The sequence below is a fragment of the Salvelinus fontinalis genome, chromosome 21 (assembly GCF_029448725.1).
Source record: "Salvelinus fontinalis isolate EN_2023a chromosome 21, ASM2944872v1, whole genome shotgun sequence".
Classification (NCBI taxonomy): domain Eukaryota; kingdom Metazoa; phylum Chordata; class Actinopteri; order Salmoniformes; family Salmonidae; genus Salvelinus; species Salvelinus fontinalis.
Window position 1 is genome coordinate 34,000,979 of NC_074685.1, and position 25,156 is coordinate 34,026,134.

Genomic DNA, 25,156 nt, shown 5'->3' on the forward strand with positions numbered 1-25,156 from the left:
CCATCATTACGCACACCTGCCTTCCCCCCGTCACACACAGCAGCGATTATTGGACTCAAAAGTTTCAAGTTTATTACCTCCCCTATATTTGTCAGTTCCCCAGCTCTGTTCCCTGCTGCTGTGATTGTCGTTTGTCATTGTGTATCCGTGTGCTGACGCTGTTTCTGTCTTGCTCTCCCTGTACCTGCTTCTCGTCTCCGGTGTCGGTCCTTACAAGGCGCCATTACAAAACTTCTAATATGTTGCTTTTTAGCCATTTTCATGTAGACTTGATTGTGTGTTTTGGATCATTGTCTTGCTGCATGACCCAGCTGCGCTTCAGCTTCAGCAGGACAATGATTCTATTCTAAATTATTTTAAATCGTTTTTTTCTTTCATCAATCTACACACAATACCCCATAATGACAAAGCGAAAACAGATTTTTTTTAAATGTTTTGAAATAACAGAAATACCTTATTGACATAAGTATTCAGACCCTTTTCTATGAGACTCAAAATTGAGCTCAGGTGCATCCTGTTTCCATAGATCATCCTTGAGATGTTTCTACAACTTGATTGGAGTCCATCTGTGGTAAATTCAATTGATTGGACATGATTTAGAAAGGCACACACCGGTCTATATAAGGTCCCACAGTTGACAGTGCAGGTCAGAGCAAAAGCCAAGCCACGAGGTGGAAGGAATTGTCTGTAGAGCTCCGAGAGGATTGTGTGGAGGCACAGATCTGGGGAAGGGTACCAAAAAATGTCTGCAGTATTGAAGGTCCCCAAGAACACAGTAGCCGCCATCATTCTTAATTGGAAGAAGTTTGGAAACACCAAGACTCTTCCTAAAGCTGGCTGCCAGGCCAAACTGAGCAATCGGGGGAGAAGGACCTTGGTCAGGGAGGTGACCAAGAACCCGATGGTCACTCTGACAGAGCTCCAGAGTTCCTCTGTGGAGATGGGAGAACATTCCAGAAGGACAACCATCTCTGTAGCACTCCACCAATCCAATCAGGCCTTTATGGTAGAGTGACCAGATGGAAGCCACTCCTCAGTAAAAGGCACATGATAGCCCGCTTGGAGTTTGCCAAAAGGTACCTAAAGGACTCTTAGACCATGAGAAACAATATCATCTGGTCTGATGAAACCAAGATTGAACTCTTTGGCCTGAATGCCAAGCGTCAGGTCTGGAGGAAACCTGGCACCATCACTACAGTGAAGCATGGTGGTGGCAGCATCATGTTGTGGTGACCAGTCAGGATCGAGGGAAAGATGAATGGAGCAAAGTACACAGAGATCCTTGATGAAAACCTGCTCCAAAGCGCTCAGGACCTCAGACTGAGGCGAAGGTTCACCTACCAACAGGATAACGACCCTAAGCACACAGCCAAGACAACGCAGGAGTGGCTTCGGGACAAGTCTCTGAATGTCCTTGAGTGGCCCAGCCAGAGCCCGGACTTGTACCCAATCGACCATCTCTGGAGAGACCTGAAAATAGCTTTGCAGCTATACTCCCCATCCAACCTGACAGGGCTTAAGAGGATCTGCAGAGAAGAACTCCCCAAATACAGGTGTGACAAGCTTGTAGCGTCATACCCAATAAGACTCGAGGCTGTAATCACTGCCAAAGGTGCTTCAACAAAGTACTGAGTAAAGGGTCTGAATACTTATGTAAATGTAATATTTCAATTTACATTTTTTTAATACATTTGCAAACAGTTCTAAAAACCTGTTTTTGCTTTATCATTATGGAGTATTTTTGAATAAGGCTGTAACGTAACAAAATTTGGAAAAAGTCAAGGGGTCCGATTACTTTCCGAATGCACTGTATACACTATCCATACACTTCTTCCACTATCAGAAACACTGAAGTCGATCGTTAATGGATATAGAAAAGAAACTGTACCAAGGCAGCAGATGCATGGTGCAATATGTTTACACTCAGCTATCTTCCCAAGGCAGCAGCGAATAAATTGTGTTGTAAATACTATAAGGAATGTGTAATAAATGTTTTACCTGTCTTTCATGTCTTGCTGGTACTGAGACTTATGACTGTTCAGCTTCAGTTCCTCACTGGGAGAGATGGAAGGAGAGCGAGAGAGAGGGAGAGAGAGAGAGAGAGAGAGAAAGAGAAGGGAGAGAGAGAAATGGAGGGAGAGAGATGGAGGGAGAGCGAGCGAGAGAGAGGGAGAGAGAGAGAAGGGCGAGAGAGGGAGAGAAAGAGAAGGGAGAGAGAGGGAGAGAGAGAGAAGGAGAGCGAGAGAGAAAGGGAGAAAGAGAGAAGGGCGAGGGTTGCTTTTCAGTGTCAGTCAACATTTGTGAGACTCAATAACAATCAACATGATTCATGTCTAGAGGCACTTTCTAATAAAGGACAATCAGAATGTGTGTTCAACATCAATGATAGCAAATGTATACATAAATAAAAATACATTTACAGCACACAGTATCTCTGCTTGGCTGTGATGTTGGTACGGGTACGGGTTGTCATGGCTAAGTAGTGATGAGTGTAAAGGTCATGTCCAATTCTCAGTATGTGTGGCAAATGGGCCAGTCTAAATCCCCTTCTGTGTGTCAAACTGAGGCATAATCACATTGGCCACACTCTAAAGCATCAGTCACTGACACACATTTAAAAAGACTTGATTTGAATCCATAAATAACATCACATCATAAAGGATTCAAATATTTCAAAGGTTGTTGATGCAAGGACACCTTCACCAACACACAGCTAGGCTGCCCATATCGGCTGAAACAGAGTAGTACCTTCTCCTCCACACAGCTAGGCTGCCCATTTCGGCTGAAACAGAGCAGTACCTTCTCCACCACACAGCTAGGCTGCCCATATCGGCTGAAACAGAGCAGCACATTCTCCTCCACACAGCTAGGCTGCCCATATCGGCTGAAACAGAGCAGTACCTTCTCCTCCACACAGCTAGGCTGCCCATAATGGCTGAAACAGAGCAGTACCTTCTCCTCCACACAGCTAGGCTGCCCATATCAGCTGAAACAGAGCAGTACCTTCTCCTCCACACAGCTAGGTTGCCCATATCAGCTGAAACAGAGCAGTACCTTTTCCTCCACACAGCTAGGCTGCCCATAACGGCTGAAACAGAGTAGTACCTTCTCCTCCACACAGCTAGGCTGCCCATATCAGCTGAAACAGAGCAGTACCTTCTCCTCCACACAGCTAGGCTGCCCATATCAGCTGAAACAGAGCAGTACCTTCTCCTCCACACAGCTAGGCTGCCCAGAACGGCTGAAACAGAGCAGTACCTTCTCCTCCACACAGCTAGGCTGCCCATATCAGCTGAAACAGAGCAGTACCTTCTCCTCCACACAGCTAGGCTGCCCATAACGGCTGAAACAGAGCAGTACCTTCTCCTCCACACAGCTAGGCTGCCCATATCGGCTGAAACAGAGCAGTACCTTCTCCTCCACACAGCTAGGCTGCCCATAACGGCTGAAACAGAGCAGTACCTTCTCCTCCACACAGCTAGGCTGCCCATATCGGCTGAAACAGAGCAGTACCTTCTCCTCCACACAGCTAGGCTGCCCATATCGGCTGAAACAGAGCAGTACCTTCTCCTCCACACAGCTAGGCTGCCCATATCGGCTGAAACAGAGCAGTACCTAGCCAGTTGTTTTGCTCTACTCTTAGGCAGGCCTGCAATCTGAAGGCCACGTACCGTAAGCCTATGTATGTGGCCCAGATTGACAAATATCAATAGTGCCAACTTACATTTTGTATCTGAAGCTGTCCAAGCGTGATATGAGAGGCTGATATTTAATACGCACACACGCACACACACACACACACCACACACACACACACACACACACACACACACACACACACACACACACACACACACACACACACACACACACACACACACACTCCCAAAGGTTGTAACCCGAGAGAAGTGAAAAGGCACTCTACTCCTTAGAGAATATACAATAATTAACCAGTGAAAAACCCCAATTCCCCCCTCTAATCCACTGCTAGCTGTGTATAGACTTTACAATACAGACCAAGCCAAAACACACACAAAGAGATCAGAAAACTGACTGGGTCGGATGCAGCTGTTCTCCCAGACGAGATGTCTCCGGCAGCACAAAGCTGCTCTCACACACACACACACACACACACACACACACACACACACACACACACACACACACACACACACACACACACACACACACACACACACACACACACACACACACACACACACACACACACACACACATGCCAGCGTTCTCGCTCTTGCAGACACGTGCGAATGCACACGTCATGGAGGTTATGAGACCCATGGAGTGGCCATGTTGGAGGCAAGCGGTTCGAGGAGAAGAGGCTGTGATTATGTAACACTCCCTGGTCTCTGATGGGCGGAAGGAAAGAGGAACGCTTGTGTTTAAAAGGATGGAGGAAGAGAGGGATGAGTGAAGGAGAGGAGAGAATAGTGAAATCAGGACAAAGTGAATAATGAAGTACTTGCTGTCATTCAGCCTGTCACGACCGTTGCTTTGATGACTCACACGGGGGGGGGGGGGGGGGGGGGGGGGGGTGTCACAACACACACACAAGTTAAACATGAAGGCATGCACACGCACGTGTACACACACACGTCCGCAGACCTATAAATAGAACCCTAGGTCATGCATGACGCTCATCATAACAAAGAGAGAAGCCCAGTCTTTCTCCCGACATACTGCAGCTGTACATAGCATGCTGCTGTCTAATGAGAGGGAAGTATTTCATCATCACTGGCTACTGGGTTTTAGGGATACATCAACAACCGTTCTAATACCAGAAGACTACACTTTGCAGAGTATGATCCCACACAGGTGTCACAAACTGGCTTTAAGAGTGTGAACTCTCTCTCTCTCCCTCCCTCCCTCCCTCCCTCTCTCTCTCTCTCTCTCTCTCTCTCTCTCTCTCATATCATCAGCATGACTAAGCTGCATGAGCGAGATAAATATATGAGTCTATGACTTATTTGAGTAAGACTTTGATATGAGCCTCTCACGTTTCCCTGCACGGGCTTCTGATGTGCTGGTCTTTACCCGCACGCTGAAACACCACAGAACCACAGAGCATACAATCCTCCTGTGTCTCCTGGAGCCAAAGAAGCTGACATGTTGGTCGAGGGTCAGCTTGTCCATGTATGGAATTCCCATTTCTCCTTGAACATTCCAATATGCTGGTTTCAGCCATTCACACACAGATTAGATCACCCAAAGAGCAAGCATAATAACCTTCGGTCGTACTCACATTTCCTTGCACAGATTTCCGATGCGCTGGTTTTCCGAGCTGCTCCGCTCCTGCGAGAGACTGAGTTCTTCCTGGAATTTGGAATTCTGCCGTTTCAGCGCCTCGAGCTGGAAAATGATAAACGGATGGAAACGAAGGATGAAAGGAGGGAGACAGAAAAAAGAGAGATTTAGACACACGGTAAACAGTAAACAGATAAAGCTGTCTCTTCTTCACGCCTCTCTAACAGTCTTAGTCGCGAACATTAACACGAAGACACACTGCCGCGTTACACTGCTCCACTGAAACAGCCGTTTCCTCGGTACACAAAGACCAACACCATTACTCATCATATAAACTGTCTGCCAAACATACGCACAGAGACATAAGTGTGTGAGGGATTAAATCACTTCGCCTGGGCGGCAGGAAGCCTAGCGGTTAAGAGTGTTGGGTCAGTAACCGAATGGTCACTGGTTTGAATCCCCAAGCTGGAAAAATTGTCCGTTCTGCCCTTGAGCAAGGCAGTTAACCCCCAAAACAACTGCTCCCAGATGTGGATTAAGGCAGTCCGCCGTACCGCTCTGATTCAGAGGAGTTGGGTTAAATGTGGAAGACACATTTCGGTTGAATGCATGCAGCTAACTAGATATCTCCGTTTCCCTACTTCTAGCGTCAATGTCCATGACTAAGTATTATTTCGTTTCTTTATTCCCAGCTCATCAGAAAAAGATCATGTGTAGATACACGGTATGTGAGACTTGACAAATCATCATTTGGGAGGAGATGGATCCTCTGCGGCATTAGAGACCATGCAGAGATGATGATAATGACTGAAAAGATCATGTCATTTCTAAAGGGACAGGGGGGATCAAACCATGAGCATCCAAATCATGAGTCAAACTTTAAATCCTTTTAAGCATTCTGTTTGTTCTTACTCCCACTCCTATTTCTAAACAATATGGCATAAAAATAGCTAATGGTGTGCGAAATCTTTTGTTTCTGTAACGGCGTTCCTCTCTCTCTTCATAAGAAGAGGAGGTGTAGTGATCAAGCCAAGGCGCAGCGGGTTGTGAATACATGATTATTTATTAAATAAACAAAACAGACCAAACTACGAACTATACTTGATATAACTAACAAAATAACAAAACGATGTAGACAGACCTGAACAAACGAACTTACAAATACACGAAGCACGCCGACACAGGAACAGACTACATAAACGCACGAACAAACCGAAACAATCCCGTATGGTGTAACATTGACACAGAAACAGGAGACAATCACCCACAAACAAACAGTGAGAACACCCTACCTAAATATGACTCTTAATTAGAGGAGAACGCAAAACACCTGCCTCTAATTAAGAGCCATACCAGGCAACCAAAACCAACATAGAAACAGATAACATAGACTGCCCACCCAAAACACATGCCCTGACCTAAACACATACAAAAACAACATAAAACAGGTCAGGACCGTTACAGAACCCCCCCCTCAAGGTGCGAACTCCGGGCGCACCAGCACAAAGTCCAGGGGAGGGTCTGGGTGGGCAGTTGACCACGGTGGTGGCTCCGGCTCTGGACGCTGTCCCCACACCACCATAGTCACTCCCCGTTTCTGTCTTCCCCTCCCAATGACCACCCTAAAACTCACATCCCCTAAATAAACGGCCAGCACCAGGAGAAGGGGCAGCACCGGGACAAGGGGCAGCACCGGGACAAGGGGCAGCACCGGGACAAGGGGCAGCACCGGGACAAGGGGCAGCACCGGGACAAGGGGCAGCACCGGGACAAGGGGCAGCACCGGGACAAGGGGCAGCACCGGGACAAGGGGCAGCACCGGGACAAGGGGCAGCACCGGGACAAGGGGCAGCACCGGGACAAGGGGCAGGTCCCGGCTGATATACTCTGGCAGATCCCGGCTGAGGGACTCTGGCAGGTCTATGCAGGCTGACGGCTCTCGACGCTCATGGCAGGCTGACGGCTCTCGACGCTCATGGCAGGCTGACGGCTCTCGACGCTCATGGCAGGCTGACGGCTCTCGACGCTCATGGCAGGCTGACGGCTCTCGACGCTCATGGCAGGCTGACGGCTCTCGACGCTCATGGCAGGCTGACGGCTCTCGACGCTCATGGCAGGCTGACGGCTCTCGACGCTCATGGCAGGCTGGCGGCTCTCGACGCTCATGGCAGGCTGGCGGCTCTCGACGCTCATGGCAGGCTGGCGGCTCTCGACGCTCATGGCAGGCTGGCGGCTCTCGACGCTCATGGCAGGCTGGCGGCTCTCGACGCTCATGGCTCTCTGGCGGCTCTGGCAGATCCTGTCTGGTTGGCGGCTCTGGCAGATCCTGTCTGGTTGGCGGCTCTGGCAGATCCTGTCTGGTTGGCGGCTCTGGCAGATCCTGTCTGGTTGGCGGCTCTGGCAGATCCTGTCTGGTTGGCGGCTCTGGCAGATCCTGTCTGGTTGGCGGCTCTGGCAGATCCTGTCTGGTTGGCGGCTCTGGCAGATCCTGTCTGGTTGGCGGCTCTGGCAGATCCTGTCTGGCGGGCGGCTCTGGCAGATCCTGTCTGGCGGGCGGCTCTGGCAGATCCTGTCTGGCGGGCGGCTCTAGCGGCTCCTGTCTGGCGGGCGGCTCTAGCGGCTCCTGTCTGGCGGACGGCTCTGTAGGCTCATGGCAGACGGGCGGCTTTGCAGGCTCATGGCAGACGGCGGCTCTGCAGGCTCATGGCAGACGGATGGCTCAGACGGCGCTGGGGAGACGGATGGCTCAGATGGCGCTGGGGAGACGGATGGCTCAGATGGCGCTGGGGAGACGGATGGCTCAGATGGCGCTGGGGAGACGGATGGCTCAGATGGCGCTGGGGAGACGGATGGCTCTGGCCGGATACGGCGCACTGTAGACCTGGTGCCGGAACTGGAGGCACCGGGCTAAGGATAGGCACCTTCCTACTAGTGCGGGGAGCAGGGACAGGGCACACTGTACTCTCAAAGCCTACTCTATCCCTGATGCGAGGTACCGGCACTGGTGACACCGGGCTGAGGACAAGCACATCAGGATTAGTAGGGGGAGAAGATACAGTGTGTACAGGGCTCTGGAGACGCACAGGAGGCTTTGTGCGTGGTGCCGGAACTGGAGGCACCGAACTGGATACACGCACTACAGAGAGAGTGCGTGGAGGAGGAACTGGGCTCAGGAGACGCACTGATAGCCTAGTGCGTAGTGTAGACACTGTAGGTACTAGGCTGGGGCGGGGAGGTGGCGCCGGAAATACCGGACCGTGGAGGCGTACTGGCACTCTTGAGCATTGAGCCTGCCCAACCTTACCTGGTTGAATACTCCCGGTTGCCCGACCAGTGCGGGGAGGTGGAATAACCCGCACCGGGCTATGTAGGCGAACCGGGGAAACCATGCGTAAGGCAGGTGCCATGTATGCCGGCCCGAGGAGACGCACTGGAGACCAGACGCGTTGAGCCGGCCTCATGACACCTGGCTCAATACCCAATCTAGCCCTACCAGTGCGGGGAGGTGGAATAACCCGCACTGGGCTATGCACTCGTACAGGAGACACCGTGCGCTCTACTGCGTAACACGGCGCCTGCCCGTACTCCCGCTCTCCACGGTAAGCCTGGGAAGTGGGCGCAGGTCTCCTACCTGCCCTTGGCCCACTACCTCCTAGCCACCCCCCAAGAAATTTTTGGGAATTACTTACGGGCTTTTTGGGCTTCCGTGCCAGACGCGTTCCCTCATAGCTCCGGTTCCTCTCTCCGGTAGCCTCTGCTCTCCCCAGTGCCTCTAGCTGCTCCCATGGCTTTTCGGGCTTCCAGCCACGTCTCCTTGCTGCCTCCTCAAACCACCGCTCCTGGGCTTTAGCTGCCTCCCTCTCTTCCTGAGAGCGGCGATTCTCTCCTGCCTTAGCCCAGGGACCTTCTCCATTCAATATCTGCTCCCAAGTCCAGAAATCCTTGTTTTCCTCTCCCTTACTCCAATTACTCCGCTGCTTGGCTCTGGAATGGTGGGTGATTCTGTAACGGCGTTCCTCTCTCTCTTCATAAGAAGAGGAGGTGTAGTGATCAAGCCAAGGCGCAGCGGGTTGTGAATACATGATTATTTATTAAATAAACAAAACAGACCAAACTAAGACGAAAACGAACTATACTTGATATAACTAACGAAATAATAAAACGATGTAGACAGACCTGAACAAACGAACTTACAAATACACGAAGCACGCCGACACAGGAACAGACTACATAAACGCACGAACAAACCGAAACAATCCCGTATGGTGTAACATTGACACAGAAACAGGAGACAATCACCCACAAACAAACAGTGAGAACACCCTACCTAAATATGACTCTTAATTAGAGGAGAACGCAAAACACCTGCCTCTAATTAAGAGCCATACCAGGCAACCAAAACCAACATAGAAACAGATAACATAGACTGCCCACCCAAAACACATGCCCTGACCTAAACACATACAAAAACAACATAAAACAGGTCAGGACCGTTACAGTTTCTAGGATTTTTATTCAAATGAACTTATACTTGTCAAAGCAAACATATCACAGGCAAATCTTGGCATCCTGACATCCGAAGGGGATGTTAGGTAAACAAGTGGAAACTTCCACCAGAGAAGTGAGGACATGTTGACTAGCAATGACCAACCCCTCTTCTGTTGTTATGCTTCCCCTAGACTAGAGTCCCATTGTGGCAGTGTACAGTATGTGTGTGCGTGTGACCATGTCAATAAATAATTTACTGGACATAAACACGGCTTCGGAATCAATGTTTTTCTTTGCTACAGTACTGCTGCTGGAACAGAATAAAAAAAGTTCCCTGATGGTAAGTCATGTGCTCACGTGCTGTCTGTTTGGTTGTGTTTTAACATAAAGTAGATATATTTCTAGTGTCTTTTTTTAATCTCCAATCATCTGTCTTTACATGTGAGTAACCGATCCATGGCAGATGCAGCGCAATCCTGAATGCAATCTCTTACTGAATGCAATCCTGATTGCAATCCTGAATGCAATCTCTTACTGAATGCAATCCTGGATGCAATATCTTACTGAATGCAATCCTGGATGCAATATCTTACTGAATGCAATCCTGGATGCAATATCTTACTGAATGCAATCCTGGATGCAATATCTTACTGAATGCAATCCTGGATGCAATATCTTACTGAATGCAATCCTGGATGCAATATCTTACTGAATGCAATCCTGGATGCCTTCTCTTACTGAATGCAATCCTGAATGCAATCTCTTACTGTAAGTCATGTGCTGAGCCGTGGTCGGGAGCTGTACTCCATGTCAATCAAACAGAACCCGACCCGGACCAGAGAGAAAAGCTATTTGGAACTGTGAACACCTCTACCTTAAAGTGAGTCGGTTTACATGACAGAACCCTGAACTAGTCCACGGAGGTGTCACATACTAACAAACGCACACAACACGCAGAGAAGAAGAGCTCCGTACTCAGTAGCCTGATTTGAAGCAGTCAGATTGAGGATGCTGCTCTGACACTGGGCCATTTCACAGTTTGTTTGTGTTTGTGACAGATGTTCGACTAGTATCCTCAGAGGATAAGAGCACAGCAATGTTAGACCAGATAATCTAATAACATCTGTCTGAAGACAGACTCCATATCCATAGCATACTAGCACACACGCACGCACGCACGCACACACACACACACACACACACACAGCCGACAGCAAACAAACAACCAGACAGCAAACTTAAGCGCTCATTCTCAGTCACAAAGGCCGCAAACGACCATCTCTCTTCCTGAAAATACAACCATCTAAATCAGTAACCTCCTGCACTTTCAGATTCAAATTGTCCTCACTCATCCTCCCTCAATTACCACTCAAGAACAAGTCCTCCCCGAACAGCTGGAATACAGCTTGAAATACAGGCTCAAATAGAATCAGCTAAAACATCACCAGTCCATTTGAGAAATGACACAAACATGTAAGAAACCTGCTGTGCGAGGAACAGAACAGCTGTGTTTACCTGGTAGTGAGAGTAGCTTGTGCCTGGATAGACCCGGTGCAGAGCAGCCACATCCACTGCTCTACCCTACAGCGTGGTCCCTCTGTCAGAGCTCTCGCTCTCTCCCAGTACTGGTCTCTAGTCTGTCTGTCCCAGTGGCAGAACAGTCCCTATCTCTCCTAATGGCAATACTGTACCCTATCTTTCCCCAGTGTTCTCTCCCAGTGGCACACACACTAACGCAGACTCCCCATCAATAAACCATCAGCTCCCACCCCCTACAGTGCACGCCAGAGAGAGAGCGAGAGCGAGGGGGAGAGGGAGGAGAGAGCGAGGGCGTGTGTGTGTGTGTGTGTTCCCTGCGCACACGCTCGCTAGCTAGCTCACACACACGTGGTCGCGTGTATTAAAGCGAGGAGCAGTGCCTTCATTATGTAAATCCCAACAAGTTCCTCCTCCCTCACCCACACCCACCTTCTGCTGCTCTCTCTCTCTGACACACACACACACACACACACACACACACACACACACACACACACACACACACACACACACACACACACACACAAAGGTTGGGCGGTATCCAGATTTTCATACCGTCATACTGTTTCTGTAACATACCGGGGTATACGGTATTACCGGGAGTGCACACATGGGCAATATTTATTTAAACTATACAGTACCAGTCAAAAGTTTGGACACACCTACTCATTCCAGAGTTTTTCTTTATTTTTACTATTTTCTACATTGTAGAATAATTATGAAGACATCAAAAATATGAAATAACACATTTGGAATCATGTAGTAACCAAAAAACTGTTCAACAAATCAAAATGTATTTCATATTTGAGATTCTTCAAAGTAGCCACCCTTTGCCTTGATGACAGCTTTGCACACTCTTGGCATTCTCTCAACCAGCTTCATGAGGTAGTCACCTGGAATGCATTTCAATCAACAGGTGTGCCTTGTTAAAAGTTAATTTGTGGAATTTCTTTCCTTGTTAATGCGTTTGAGCCAATAAGTTGTGTTGTGACAAGGAAGGGTTGGTATACAGAAGATAGCCCTATTTGGTAAAAGACCAAGTCCATATTATGGCAAGAACAGCTCAAATAAGCAATGAGAAATGACAGTCCATCATTACTTTAAGACATGAAGGTCAGTCAATCCAGGAACATTTCAAGAACTTTGAAAGTTTCTACAAGTGAAGTCGCAAAAACCATCAAGATCTATGATGAAACAGTCTCTCATGAGGACCGCCACAGGAAAGGAAGTCCCAGAGTTACCTCTGCTGCAGAGGATAAGTTCATTAGAGTTACCAGCCTCAGAAATTGCAGCCCAAATAAATGCTTCACAGAGTTCAAGTAACAGACACATCTCAACATTAACTGTTCAGAGGAGACTGCGTAAATCAGGCCTTCATGGTTGAATTATTGCAAAGAAACCACTACTAAAGGACACCAATAATAAGAAGAGACTTGCTTGGGCCAAGAAACACAAGCAATGGACATTAGACCGGTGGAAATCTGTCCTTTGGTATGTGTGACGGAGAAGTCCATCTCTGCCCATGGGCAGTGTTTGGTACACCAACACACACACACACTCATCGCGCCTCCCTGCTCCGTTATCAGCTACGTTAACTTGTGTGTCGACCCACATTGTTAAAGTAGCTGATAACGGAGCAGGGAAACACATTACCTTCATCCACTCCTGAAGCGACCAGGTTCGGGATAGGTAGTCCGCCGTGACATTTTCTTTTCCTGCCTCGCGACGGACACAGAACCTGAAGGGCTGGAGCTCCAGATACCACCTGGTCACATGAGAATTCCGGTCCTTCATGGTCTGGATCCAGGTCAGGGCTCTGTGGTCCGTGTGCAGGTCAAATTCCCTCCCAAGAGAAGCTTAATTAATTAGTGCTTGGTATGTTCTGATGGGAGGGGCTTCCCCTACAAAAGGAGCCTCTCTTTCAGTTTAGAGGGGGGGGACCATTTTGGATTGTGCCGTTGATGGGGTAGCATTGTTTTCAAGCTGTCCCCGTAATGTATACTTTGGATGGCAGTACTGTTGTTTTTCTTCCAGATTCACTCTGTGAATAAACACCTTTGCACAGAAGTACTTTTTGCTGCTCTGCCATCTTTTTAGTTGAGGTTTCAGCTTAGCCTTCTGGCCTACTCTACGTGACAGTATGATAAGTCCAAATATGAGATTTTTGGTTCCAAACGCTGTGTCTTTGTGAGACGCAGAGTAGGTGAACGGATGATCTCCGCATGTGTGGTTCCCACCGTGAAGCTTGGAGGAGGAGGTGTAATGGTGTGGGGTTGCTTTGTTGGTGACACTGTCTGTGATTTATTTAGAATTCAAGGCACACTTAACCAGCATGGCTACCACAGCATTCTGCAGAGATACACCATCCCATCTGGTTTGCACTTAGTGGGACTATCATTTGTTTTTCAAGGACAATGACCCAACACACCTCCAGGCAGTGTAAGGGCTTTATGACAAAGAAAGAGAGTGAAGGAGTGCTGCATCAGATGACCTGGCCTCCACAATCACCCGACCTCAACCCAATTGTGATGGTTTGGGATGAGTTGGACCGCAGAGTGAAGGAAAAGCAGCCAACAAGTGCTCAGCATATGTGGGAACTCCTTAAAGACTGTTGGAAAAGCATTCCAGACAGATGAAGCTGGTTGAGAGAATGCCAAGAGTGTGAACACTTTTTTGGTTACTACATGATTGCATATGTGTTATTTCATAGGTTTGATGTCTTTACTATTATTTTACAATGTAGAAAATAGTAAAAATAAAGAAAAACCCTTGAATGAGTAGGTGTCCAAACATTTGACTGGTACTGTAGTGGGGCAGCGGTCTAAGGCAGTGCATCTCAGTGCTAGAGGCATCACTACAGACCCTGGTTCGATCCTGGGCTGTATCACAACCGGCCGCGATTGGGAGTCCCATAGGGCGGCACACAATTGGCCCAGCGTCATCCAGATTAGGGTTTGCCAGGGGTCGGCCATCATTATAAATAAAAATGTGTTCTTAACTGACTTGCCTAGTTAAATAAATGTTAAATAAATATATTTATTTATTTTAAGCACAAAACAATTTAGACAACAGGGGTCTTGATCCAGGAGGGGATTGATTGTCTCTGCTGTAACCAAGAAGCTTGATCTTGACATCTAGCCACTTACCTACTAGCAAGTTAGCAAACCAAATGCATAGCTGGCTAGAGCCCTGAGCTGGATATAACTGATCTGACACATCTTAGATAGTCAACGTATAGTTATAACACACACCCCTGCAGCCCCCACAAGATGATATTGAAAATCATACCATGGGTTGTCTAAATACCCCGGTATACGGTATAACGCTCAAGCCTACACACACTTTCTCTCTCTCTCTCATGCACACACAATATCACTCACTCACACTCACAGAGGTTCATAATCTCCCACTCATTCACTTAGTCACGGATGCACGCAGACACACACAGAGACACTTCCAATCTCTGCTGGACTCTATTGGTCCCATCTTCATGCTTGGTTCGCTGTCTGTCAGAAAACGCTTCACTCGATCAGCCTTCAACGTCCCAAGTTGACTGACTGAAAGGTCAACCGTTGTGATCCATAAAGGTAGCTCTATAGATCTCTACATGTCTGGCTCTGTTATACCTCTATATTATGTCTATATATTGCCCTGCATAAAGGTAACGAGAGGATTGCCTCCCTCCACTTCCATTAGCAACATCTCTGTTTCTGGAGCACACACAGATTTAGATCAGCCAATCATAAAGTTTCCCTCTCAAAGATCAGCCAATCTAGTGGTTAGAGTGTTGGGCCAGTAACCGAAATGTTGCTGGATCGAATCCCCAACTGACAAGGTAGAAATCTGTCGTTCTGCCCCTAAGCAAGGCAGTTAACCCACTGTTCCCCGGGTGCCAAAGACGTGGATGTCGATTATGGCAGCCCCCCACACCTCTCGGATTCAGAGGGGTTGGGTTAAATGCGGAAGACACATTTCAATTGAAGGCATTCGGTTGTACAACTGACTAGGGATCCCCCTTTCCCAATCATAAAGTTTCCCTCTCAGAGATCAGCCAATCACATAGGTTTCTTTTCAAAGAGATAAATTAGCCATCACTGGGTCTGTATGTTCAAACCAATACTGTTGTTTCATATAACTGACAAGCATATGCAGTATCCTACTAGGGCTGTGACAGTGATTGAATAACCGTGTAACTGACAGTTATGGACGAAGACTATCATGAAAATAAAATAACCATCAAAACTGTTTAAATAGGCCTACATTAGTTTAGGATTTTTTAAGTGTTTTTTTCCTTTATTTTAATGTAGATAAACTTGACTAATGTTTATAGGCAATTGTTTTGCTAACTTAGTCGGTGTATTAAATGTTATACATCTCCTCTTCTTTCCAACTGTCCTTTAATGCTCGAGCAGCTAATCAGCTAGATGTGCAGGGTGTGGAGCGCTATAGGCTATGGCACTTAGAGAGTTAACTTAGAGCTATAGAACGCACCCCGTAACTGCAATGATGAGATAGATGTTCTTCTTTGTTTTTTGTTTCATTATCTCGCTGTCATACCGTGTTCAACCATGTACGATCTTACCTATCCGTCTTGTTTCAAGAGGACCACAATGGAAACAAGACCCAGACTTTATGGTGTGTTATCCTCCATGATTTGACTAATTTACACATATGGCTTTTTGACGTGTTGTGTGTGCTTGTGATCGAATTTATAAACGAAACACTCCAGTAAAAAAAGATTTGACTTTATTTTATACAATGCACATTTTCAGGCCTTTAATTAGCTAATGTTGTGTAAAAATGTTGTGTAAAATCCTCTTCAACCTGGCATGGTATAATTTGATAAGGAATCTTTTCTCAATTTATAGACTAATCAACCCTAATCAGGCCCGGCCCTAGCCGAAATGCCGCCATAAGCAAGACCCCAAAAATGGCCTGCTCCTATCCCTGCAAAGTAGAACAGTAGCCTAGGCTATACAGTTTCAGCCCCCAATGAACTTTTGTGAATGCCCGTGTGGTAGCCTAGCATTTGTAAAACAGGCTATTTACAGTGTATCTCTGTCATTTGGTCACATTAATTTCTGTTAAGGCATGTATTAATTACAGTAATTTACCGTTCTCATTCTCAGAGTGGAAATGTTGTCTGCAGAGTTCACAACCTGCTACACTTGTGAGAAACACGTTCTGGTTTATTTCATACGACATTTACGTGCTCCACGTGAGCAATGAGCATGTGTCTGGTTTCTCTGTCCTGTTGTTGACATAGCGCGCGCGCCTGAGCAAGCGTTGAAGTACCTGCCCTGTTTCTCGCAAATGTCAAATGTAGGAAAGTACCAGCTGTGCTTTTCAGTCATTTTTTCTTCACCTCACACAGTAAATCAGCGAAGTTTTTTTCTTTCTTCATCCATTCAAATTATAATAGTTTCTCACAGTATTTAAAAAAAATCTTTACAACACTCTCCCCTTCGATAATCAGTGTCGCTGATAACTAGGTTATGGACATGATGCGCGTTCTGATTTCTATTTGAATGATTGTACATGTAATCTTCATACAATAGCATAGCTGTCCCTGTCATACTTTCCTTGTCAATTCATTATATTATGGCCTACTTTCAGTAATGCCTAAAGTAGGCCTAGTGTTTTAATACGTTTTAAGGAAATGAGAATATTTGCTAATGTCTGACATACGCTGGTGGCTTTGATTGACGGGTGCTTTTACGTGGGTGTGCATGTGTGAGTTTCCTAAAGTTTCCAGAAAGTTTCCTAAAGTAGCATGTCTGGACTCCTTTAATAACAATCAAATGCTGTCATGATTTAATATTGTAAAAGGCCTGTTTTCAGTAGGCTACATTATTTCTCTCATTACGGCGTCCTCTCTTTGAAGAATATATTCCAATGCCACTGCTATCGAATGACCGCAGCAGCAGGGTTTGTGACGTTATGCAAATATTTCGGGAAAAGTGGGATAAACCCCATCGGACTGGTTTTGTGCTTCAAAATAGGATCTGTATTAAATGTTTTTATATGCAGAAAAGCCAACAGACAAGAACAAGGTAGGCTTATATGTTTATTTTGACTCCGTTAATGTTGTGTCAATAGGAAAATGTGACAGATTTGCCAACCTGCCATTTCTTAATTGAATGATTAATATTTCATAATAATAATAATGATCATAATGTAATACCATGATAATACGGAAGTGTTATGACTTGTTTCAAATAGGTTTATTAATAAGCATATCCATGTAAACAAGTGTACAAACAGAACTGATGACCTCCCCTTTTATGAATGGTTATATCAGTGATGTGCACATTGGCCTGGCCAATTACATTATTATAACCTTAAATTCCAAGACGTCACAGCCCCAAATCCTACATATGAGTGTGTACAAGTAATGTAATGTTCTGGTCAGCCATGCATGGTCAACACACAGCCAAACTGCCGCTGTGACTCACACTAACATGTGCATGATTACATCACAGCCTGCGGGTGCAGAGGAGAGGGAGGGGACGAGAGGCAGTAAGAGCATCGCAGCACTTAGAACAGCGTGTGTTAGAATAACATTGACTGTCAGTTTGAGTTTGAGAGAGAGAGAGAGTGTGTGTGTGTGTGTGTGTGTGTGTGTGTGTGTGTGTGTGTGTGTGTGTGTGTGTGTGTGTGTGTGTGTGTGTGTGTGTGTGTGTGTGTGTGTGTGTGTGTGTGTGCGTGCGTGGCTAAGCACCCTCCACAAAACTAAAACCACTCCACCAGCGTCTCTATTTTTTAGTGATTTTTAGAACATTTTTAGAACCTCATTACATTGTAGCAGATGTTCTTATCCAGAGCGACTTACAGTACTCAGCGCATATATTTTCATACTGGTCCCCCGTGGGAATCGAACCCACAACCCCGGGCGTCGCAAGCGCCAAGCTCTACCAACAGCTACGGAAGCACCTCATCTGAGCCCTCTTCAAGAAGGACCTGTTTAACTTCTCCTTTTAGCCTCTGCCCGCCTTACTAGGCATCCCACCCTGCCTGCGTAGTGTTATTGGTGGGGAAAACACTAAGTGTGAGCATAGGAATTAGGGAGGGTTACTAAGGGTTCATTACTAGATTAGGACAGTAGAACAGTAGGAATGGCTCAGTTCAGATCTAACTGGAAACTACACCCACAGTCACTCGCACTCACAAAGCAATTCACTCCACAGATTAAGTGTGTGTGTGTGCCCCTCTAATCTGTTTCCCTGCAGTCATCAGACTGACCATCTGGAGCATACAGACACAGCTTGCCTGGCTGGGTCACTATGTCCAGAGAGAAAAGGGGGGTGAGGAGATAGAGCCAAAGAATGACAAAAAAAAAGCTACATCGACAGAGAGAGAAAGAGGGGACGGATGAAGAGAGCGATGAGGAAGAGATGAGGAAGAGAGCGGTAATACCAGAGATGTCCTGAAAGAGGGCAGTAGAGAGCAATGGATCGATTGGAAGAAAGAGAGTGGAACAGAGAGAAGAATGAAGAGTGAACAGAGAAAGATAGAGAGCAACAGAGGGACAGAGGCAGATGGATGGAGAGAGGGAAGAGTCCAACAAAGTGACCAAGGGACTGAGAAAAATATGTAAGAGAGAGAGAGAGAGAGAGAGAGAGAGAGAGAGAGAGAGAGAGAGAGAGAGAGAGAGAGAGAGAGAGAGAGAGAGAGATCGAACAAGAGATGATCAGGAGTATTTTATGCATGTATGTGGTGACCAGTACTCATACATCCATGCTGTAATACTCAAGTGAATATGAAGTACAAGACCCTTGGGCTATGCACACAGACACACATGCGCGTGGCCGCACACACACACACACACACACACACACACACACACACACACACACACACACATACACACACAGCTTACATAAGCACACGTATGACCACATTAAAGCCTGCTTTGCATCGGCAATATGACAAGCTGACTTTTCACCAGAGCCCTGCCCCCTTTTCCTCACCTGAGCCTCCAGCGCTGTCTTCTCATTGGTCAGCTGCTCCACGGAGTGGGTGGTCCTCTCTGACGACTCAACAGCCTGGGAGAGGGGACATGTTTAGTAAACATATCAAAATTCTAGAATTTAGTTTGATCGATAACTAACTTTTGATTAAAACTATAATTTTACATCTAAACGATTGCTAAATACACAAGAACGACTTTTCAAAAATGTTACGAAAATTGAATTAAATAATGTGGCGATGTTAATTAATTAAGCATTTTGGTACGTTAACTTATTTAATTACGTAAACATTACATGAAAGAGACGCCTCGCTGCATTTTAAAGCCACACGGGTAAAAGTTAGTGACGTTCGTGTGCGCGCGTGCGTGTGTTAGTCATATATTCATGTTGACATCGTTAAGCTACAGCTTCAGCCTCAGAGATGTAGCTCGGGTTCAGCGGGCCTGGATGAAAGAACATACTGTGACCTTTGCGTGTCGCAGCTGCTGTTTTCATGCCTACGTCATGCTACAAACATTGCATACACACGTTTCTTTACCTGTTCACATACAGGCACACACACATTGGACAGAAACACCATCTTCTTCATGATACACTCCAAAACACACACACACACACACACACACACACACACACACACACACACACACACACACACACACACACACACACACACACCTGCGTCAGTCTATCCTGAAGCTCTTTCTCTTTGCGTTGGTTCTCTTCTCTCTGTGCCTCCCTCTCTTTTCCCGCCTGCGCCACTCTCTTCTCCAGCTCTGCAACAAAAGCCGTAGAGATAGTGTCACTTTTCATAATGCATCTTTACCAGCACCTCTCATAGGGCCGGTTTCCCGAAGCCAGATTATGCCTACTCCTTCATTCAAAATAACTTTCAGTGGAAAGTTTCTGTTGTATGTCTGTTTACCATGCATGGTTTGTGCCATCGTCGTGTTGTCTTTCTCTGCAGCGTCCAGTTTCTGTCTCTGAAATGGTCAAACAAACAAACAACTTCACAACAAACTTCACTAGAGAGCAATAACATTCTTTCTCCATGAGCTACACATGGAAGGATAATGACTCTCGTCATCATGACTGTGTGTGAGCGTGTCTGTCTCTGTGTGTGTGTGTGTGTGTGTGTGTGTGTGTGTGTGTGTGTGTGTGTGTGTGTGTGCACGTGTCTCACCAGGCTGATTAGCTGCTGTTCCAGAGAGATTTTGTCCTCCTCCACAGAGCGAAGCTGTTCCTGCATGTTGTCCAGCTCCACACTAATTTCGCTGATCTGGAAAGGGGAAGACAGATGGGAGACATTCTAATGTCAAAAGGGATGCAAAACCAGAAAAACCAGAGGACTGTAAATGCAAAGACTATGGGTATGACCGGGCTGGAACAAATGCCTGCACAGACAGGCTGGAACCAAAGCCGGGCTGCAATCTAAAGCCTGGACAAACAGCAGGCTAAGACTGAAGTCGCCCATCCCTGGGAGAGTGGTTAAGGGGATGTCTTTTTAACCAGTACTATAATTCCCCCTACCTTCTTCTCCTGGGACTGGGCCCGGGCCTTGAGGTCGCTGAGCTCCTCTGGTGACAGCGACACAGGACCCTCTGTCTGCTGGGAGGACCGTAGTCTCAACTGCAGCTCCACGACCTCTCTCTCCAGCTCCATGATCCTAGACCGCTCAGACACTGTGGCCACCTGGGGAGGGAGGGAAGAGAGGAGGGAGAATGAAATTGGGGAATGAAGTGGGGAGAGAGTGGAGAGAGGGCCAGCCCTAGCCCCTCCAGCTTCTTTGATGTAGGACTGAGCAATACAGACAAAAATACACATCCAAATGAATCCAATCTAATTTATTTACAATATGAAAAACAGTATCAAGGCAATGTAAGAGTGTGCAGTTGAGACTCAGGCATTAGTGCAGCAGCATGAGAACAGCTTTTTGTTCCAGAGGGTTTGGGGCTTGCAGGGGAAACATTGTGGAATGCTGTGGCCAGACGAATGTGGACATCGATATTGCAAAATAACTAGACAATATATCGCGCACAGCCATATCGCGATTAATGATTAATCCACACTACATATCGCCCAACCCTACAGTGTCCAGAACGTAAAACACCGTTAGATCCAGAAGTATTACCCGATGATGTCGGATATATGATGCCTATGATGGTATTACCCTAGTGTCCTCTAAGTCCCTCTGCAGTTTGTCAGCTTTGGTCTTTTCAAACAGAAGGCTCTGCTCAAGCTCCTTAATGTGGGCATGCTCCAGTTTGGTCTGCGTCTGTTAGTCAGAGAGAGGAAGAGGAGGAAGAGTAGAACACACCAACACCAGCATCACATGCCAGCTCCATGCCACACACAAGGATAGCAAACGATGATGTCATAGCGAGACCAGATAGTAGGAAGTGCATATGAGAGCCAAATGTTTTATTCCAGTGGGTTCTATTCTATTCCAATGTTTCTATTAAGCCAAATCCTCAATGACCAGACCCATATAAAGAGACATATAGGGAATACGGTGCCATTTGAGACCGCCTGAATCTTATAAAAGCCTGAATCTTATAAAAGGACTCTAACCCTCTAAAGTTCACCTCTATGAGACTGAGCCCCACCCTAACTACCTCTGTTTGGGTCTTTGGTTGGTTGAGTCACAGAAGTACAGAGTTTTGCTAACTAGCCTCCATGTTGGCTCCAAGAGTTACATGAAGATAATGTTCTCATCATTCTAAGCATTTGTCTGGCAACTTGGATTCATTGAGTTTGCCAAACTCTGTCTAGTGTATTTATGGATCTGCCTGGATCTATTTTAAGGACCGCTCCATCTGGTGGATTCGGTTCTCTCTTCCCTTTGGTTCCCATGAACACTTTCTTGACAAGATCTTGCCATCAGTGACATCATCGCTTTATCCTTCTTTCTCTTCTGTAAGCGCCAGAGGGAGGTAGAGAGAGAGAGAGAGAGAGAGAGAGACAGATGAAGGCTTTGTGACATCACCCTCTTCATGAGCAAGGGGAAGAGAGGGTGCGGAGGCGAGAGACAAGATGAAAAGGATGTGAAAAGGCCAAGAAGAGATGAGAGATAAGATAAATAAGAAGGCGTTGGATGGAGAAAAAAATGAAGTAAAAACAAGAAAGTAAAAATCGAATCAAATTTGATTGGTTGGGTAGACATACTTTTTGCGGGTGTAGCGAAATGCGTATTTTCCTAGCTCCAACAGCACAGTAATACCAAACAATAAACAAAAATCTAAAAAAATTAAAGAAAGGAATTAAATATTACAATGAGCAATGTCAGCATAGCCGCGGGAAGTAAGGCAGCACCCCCTGATAAATATATATATATATATATATACACTACATGACCAAAAGTATGTGGACACCTGCTCGTCGAACATTCCAATTCGGCGTTCCAATTCATCCCAAAGGTGTTCGATGGGGTTGAGGTCAAGGCTCTGTGCAGGAGAGTCAAGTTCTCCCACACCAATCTCGACAAACTATTTCTGTATGAACCTCGCTTTGTGCACGGGGCATTTTCATGCTGAAACAGGAAAGGGCCTTCCACAAACTGTTGCCACAAAGTTGGAAGCACAGAATTGTCTAGAATGTCATTGTATGCTGTAACATTAAGATTTCCCTTCACTGGAACTAAGGAGCCTAGCCGAAACCTTGAAAAACATCCCCAGACCATTATTCCTCTTCCACCAAGCTTTACAGTTGGCACTATGCATTGGGGCAGGTAGCTTTTTCCTGGCATCCGCCAAACTCAGATTCATCCGTTGGATTGCCAGATGGTGAAGCGTGATTCATCACTCCAGAGAATGCATTTCCACTGCTCCAGAGTCCAGAGTCCAAATGCTGACATTGCTTCCAGAGGCAGTTTGAAACTCGGTAGTAAATGTTGCAACCGAGAACAGGCAATTTTTTACACGCTACGGTCCCGTTCTGTGAGCTTGTGTGGCCTACCACTTCACGGCTGAGACGTTGTTGCTCCTAGACGTTTCCACTTCACAATAACAGTACTTACAGTTGACCATGGGCAGCTCTAGCAGGGCAGAAATTTGACAAACTGACTTGTTGGAAAGGTGGCATCCAGGTTGAAAGTCACTGAGCTCTTCAGTAAGGCCATTCTACTGCCAATGTTTGTCTATGGAGATTGTGGCTGTGTGCTCGATTTTCTACACCTATCAGCAACGGGTGTGGCTGAAATAGCCAAATCCACTCATTTGAAGGGGTGTCCACATACTTTTCTATAAATAGTGTATATATACTATATATATATACTGTATATATTTACATTTTTTATTTTACAAAATGAGTGAACTGGGCCTTTATTACTCCTGTATGAGCAGACAGAAATGGTCATCAGCAGCATGGAGAGAAAAGATTCTCTCAGAGGCAATGAATGTCAGAGTCCAGAATATAAATACAAATGTATATGATGGTGTGTAGAGACATTATGGACAGTATATGAATAGAAAAGGTGTGTACAGCAGTAGTTATATAGGATGAGCCTTGACTAGAATACAGAATATACAGTGCTTTCAGAAAGTATTCACACCCCTTGACTTTTTCCACATTTTGTTGTGTTACAGCCGGAATTTAAAATTGATTCAATTGAGATTTTGTTTCACTGGCCGACACACAATACCCCATAATGTCAAAGTGGAATGATGTTATTATTATTATTTATTTTTTTACAAATTAATACAAATTAAAAGCTGAAATATCTTGAGTCAATAAGTATTCAACCCCTTTGTTATGGCAAGCCTAAATCAAGCCTAAATCAAGGAATACACATTTGCTTAACAAGTCACATAATAAGTTGCATGGACTCACTCTGTGTGCAATAATAATGTTTAACATGTTTTTTGAATGACTACCTCATCTCTGTACCCCACACATACAATTATCTGTAAGGTCTCTCAGTCGAGCAGTGAATTTCAAACACAGATTCAACCACAAAGACCTGGGAGGTTTTCCAATGCTTCGCATAGAAGGGCACCTTTTGGTAGATGAGTAATTTAAAAAAAATCAGACATGAATATCCCTTTGAGCATGGTGAAGTTATTAATTACACTTTGGATGGTGTATCAATACACCCAGTCAATACAAAGATAAAGGCGTCCTTCCTAACTCAGTAGCCGGAGATGGATCAACAACATTGTAGTTACTCCACAATACTAACCTAATTGACAGAGTGAAAAGAAGAAAGCCTGTACAGAATAGAAATATTCAAAAATATGCATCCTTTTTGCAACAATAAGTCATAAATACTGTACCTAATGTGGCAAAGCAATTCACTTTTTGTCCTGTATACAACGTGTTATGTTTGGGGCAAATCTAATACAACACAATACAACACATTACTGAGTACCACTCTCCATATTTTCAAGCCTAGTGGTGGCTGCATCATGTTACCCGTATGCTTGGGGAGTTTTTCAGGATAAAAAGGAAGCGGAATGGAGCAAGCACAGGCAAAATCCTAGAGGAAAACCTGGTTCAGTCTGCTTTCCACCAGACACTGGGACACGAATTCACCTTTCAGCAGGACAATAACCTAAAACACAAGGCCAAATCTACACTGGTGTTGCTTACTGAGAAGACAGTGAATGTTCCTGAGTGGCAAAGTTACTGCTTTGAATTAAATCTGCTTGATAATCTATGGCAAGACCTGAAAATGGTTGTCTAGCAATGATCAACAACCAATTTGACAGAGCTTGAAGAATTTTGCACAATCCAGGTGTGGAAATCTCTTAAGAGACTTACCCAGAAAGACTCACAGCTGTAATCGCGGCCAAAGGTGATTCTAACATGTATTGACTCAGGGGGTTGAATACTTATCTAATTAAGATATATTATTGTCTTATTTTTCATGATTTTTATTCCAAATTTTAGAATGTGTC

The 25,156-nt window shown here is 45.9% G+C and overlaps 1 protein-coding gene across 2 annotated transcripts in view; it reads right to left on the bottom strand.

The window, feature by feature from the left end:
* The window catches only part of LOC129818738 (CAP-Gly domain-containing linker protein 1-like), a 38,693-nt gene that overhangs the window by 5,204 nt on the left and 8,333 nt on the right, over positions 1-25,156 (bottom strand). The window contains exons 9-16 of one of the 2 annotated variants that reach the window (XM_055874917.1): positions 21,433-21,537; positions 20,793-20,954; positions 20,446-20,541; positions 20,188-20,245; positions 19,941-20,038; positions 19,263-19,337; positions 5,264-5,370; positions 1,999-2,055 (exon numbers count right to left, since the gene is read on the bottom strand). In XM_055874917.1, coding sequence (XP_055730892.1) covers positions 1,999-2,055; positions 5,264-5,370; positions 19,263-19,337; positions 19,941-20,038; positions 20,188-20,245; positions 20,446-20,541; positions 20,793-20,954; positions 21,433-21,537 — 758 coding nt within the window. The remainder of the gene's footprint in view (positions 1-1,998; positions 2,056-5,263; positions 5,371-19,262; positions 19,338-19,940; positions 20,039-20,187; positions 20,246-20,445; positions 20,542-20,792; positions 20,955-21,432; positions 21,538-25,156) is intronic. The other variant, XM_055874919.1, reaches the window with a different exon arrangement.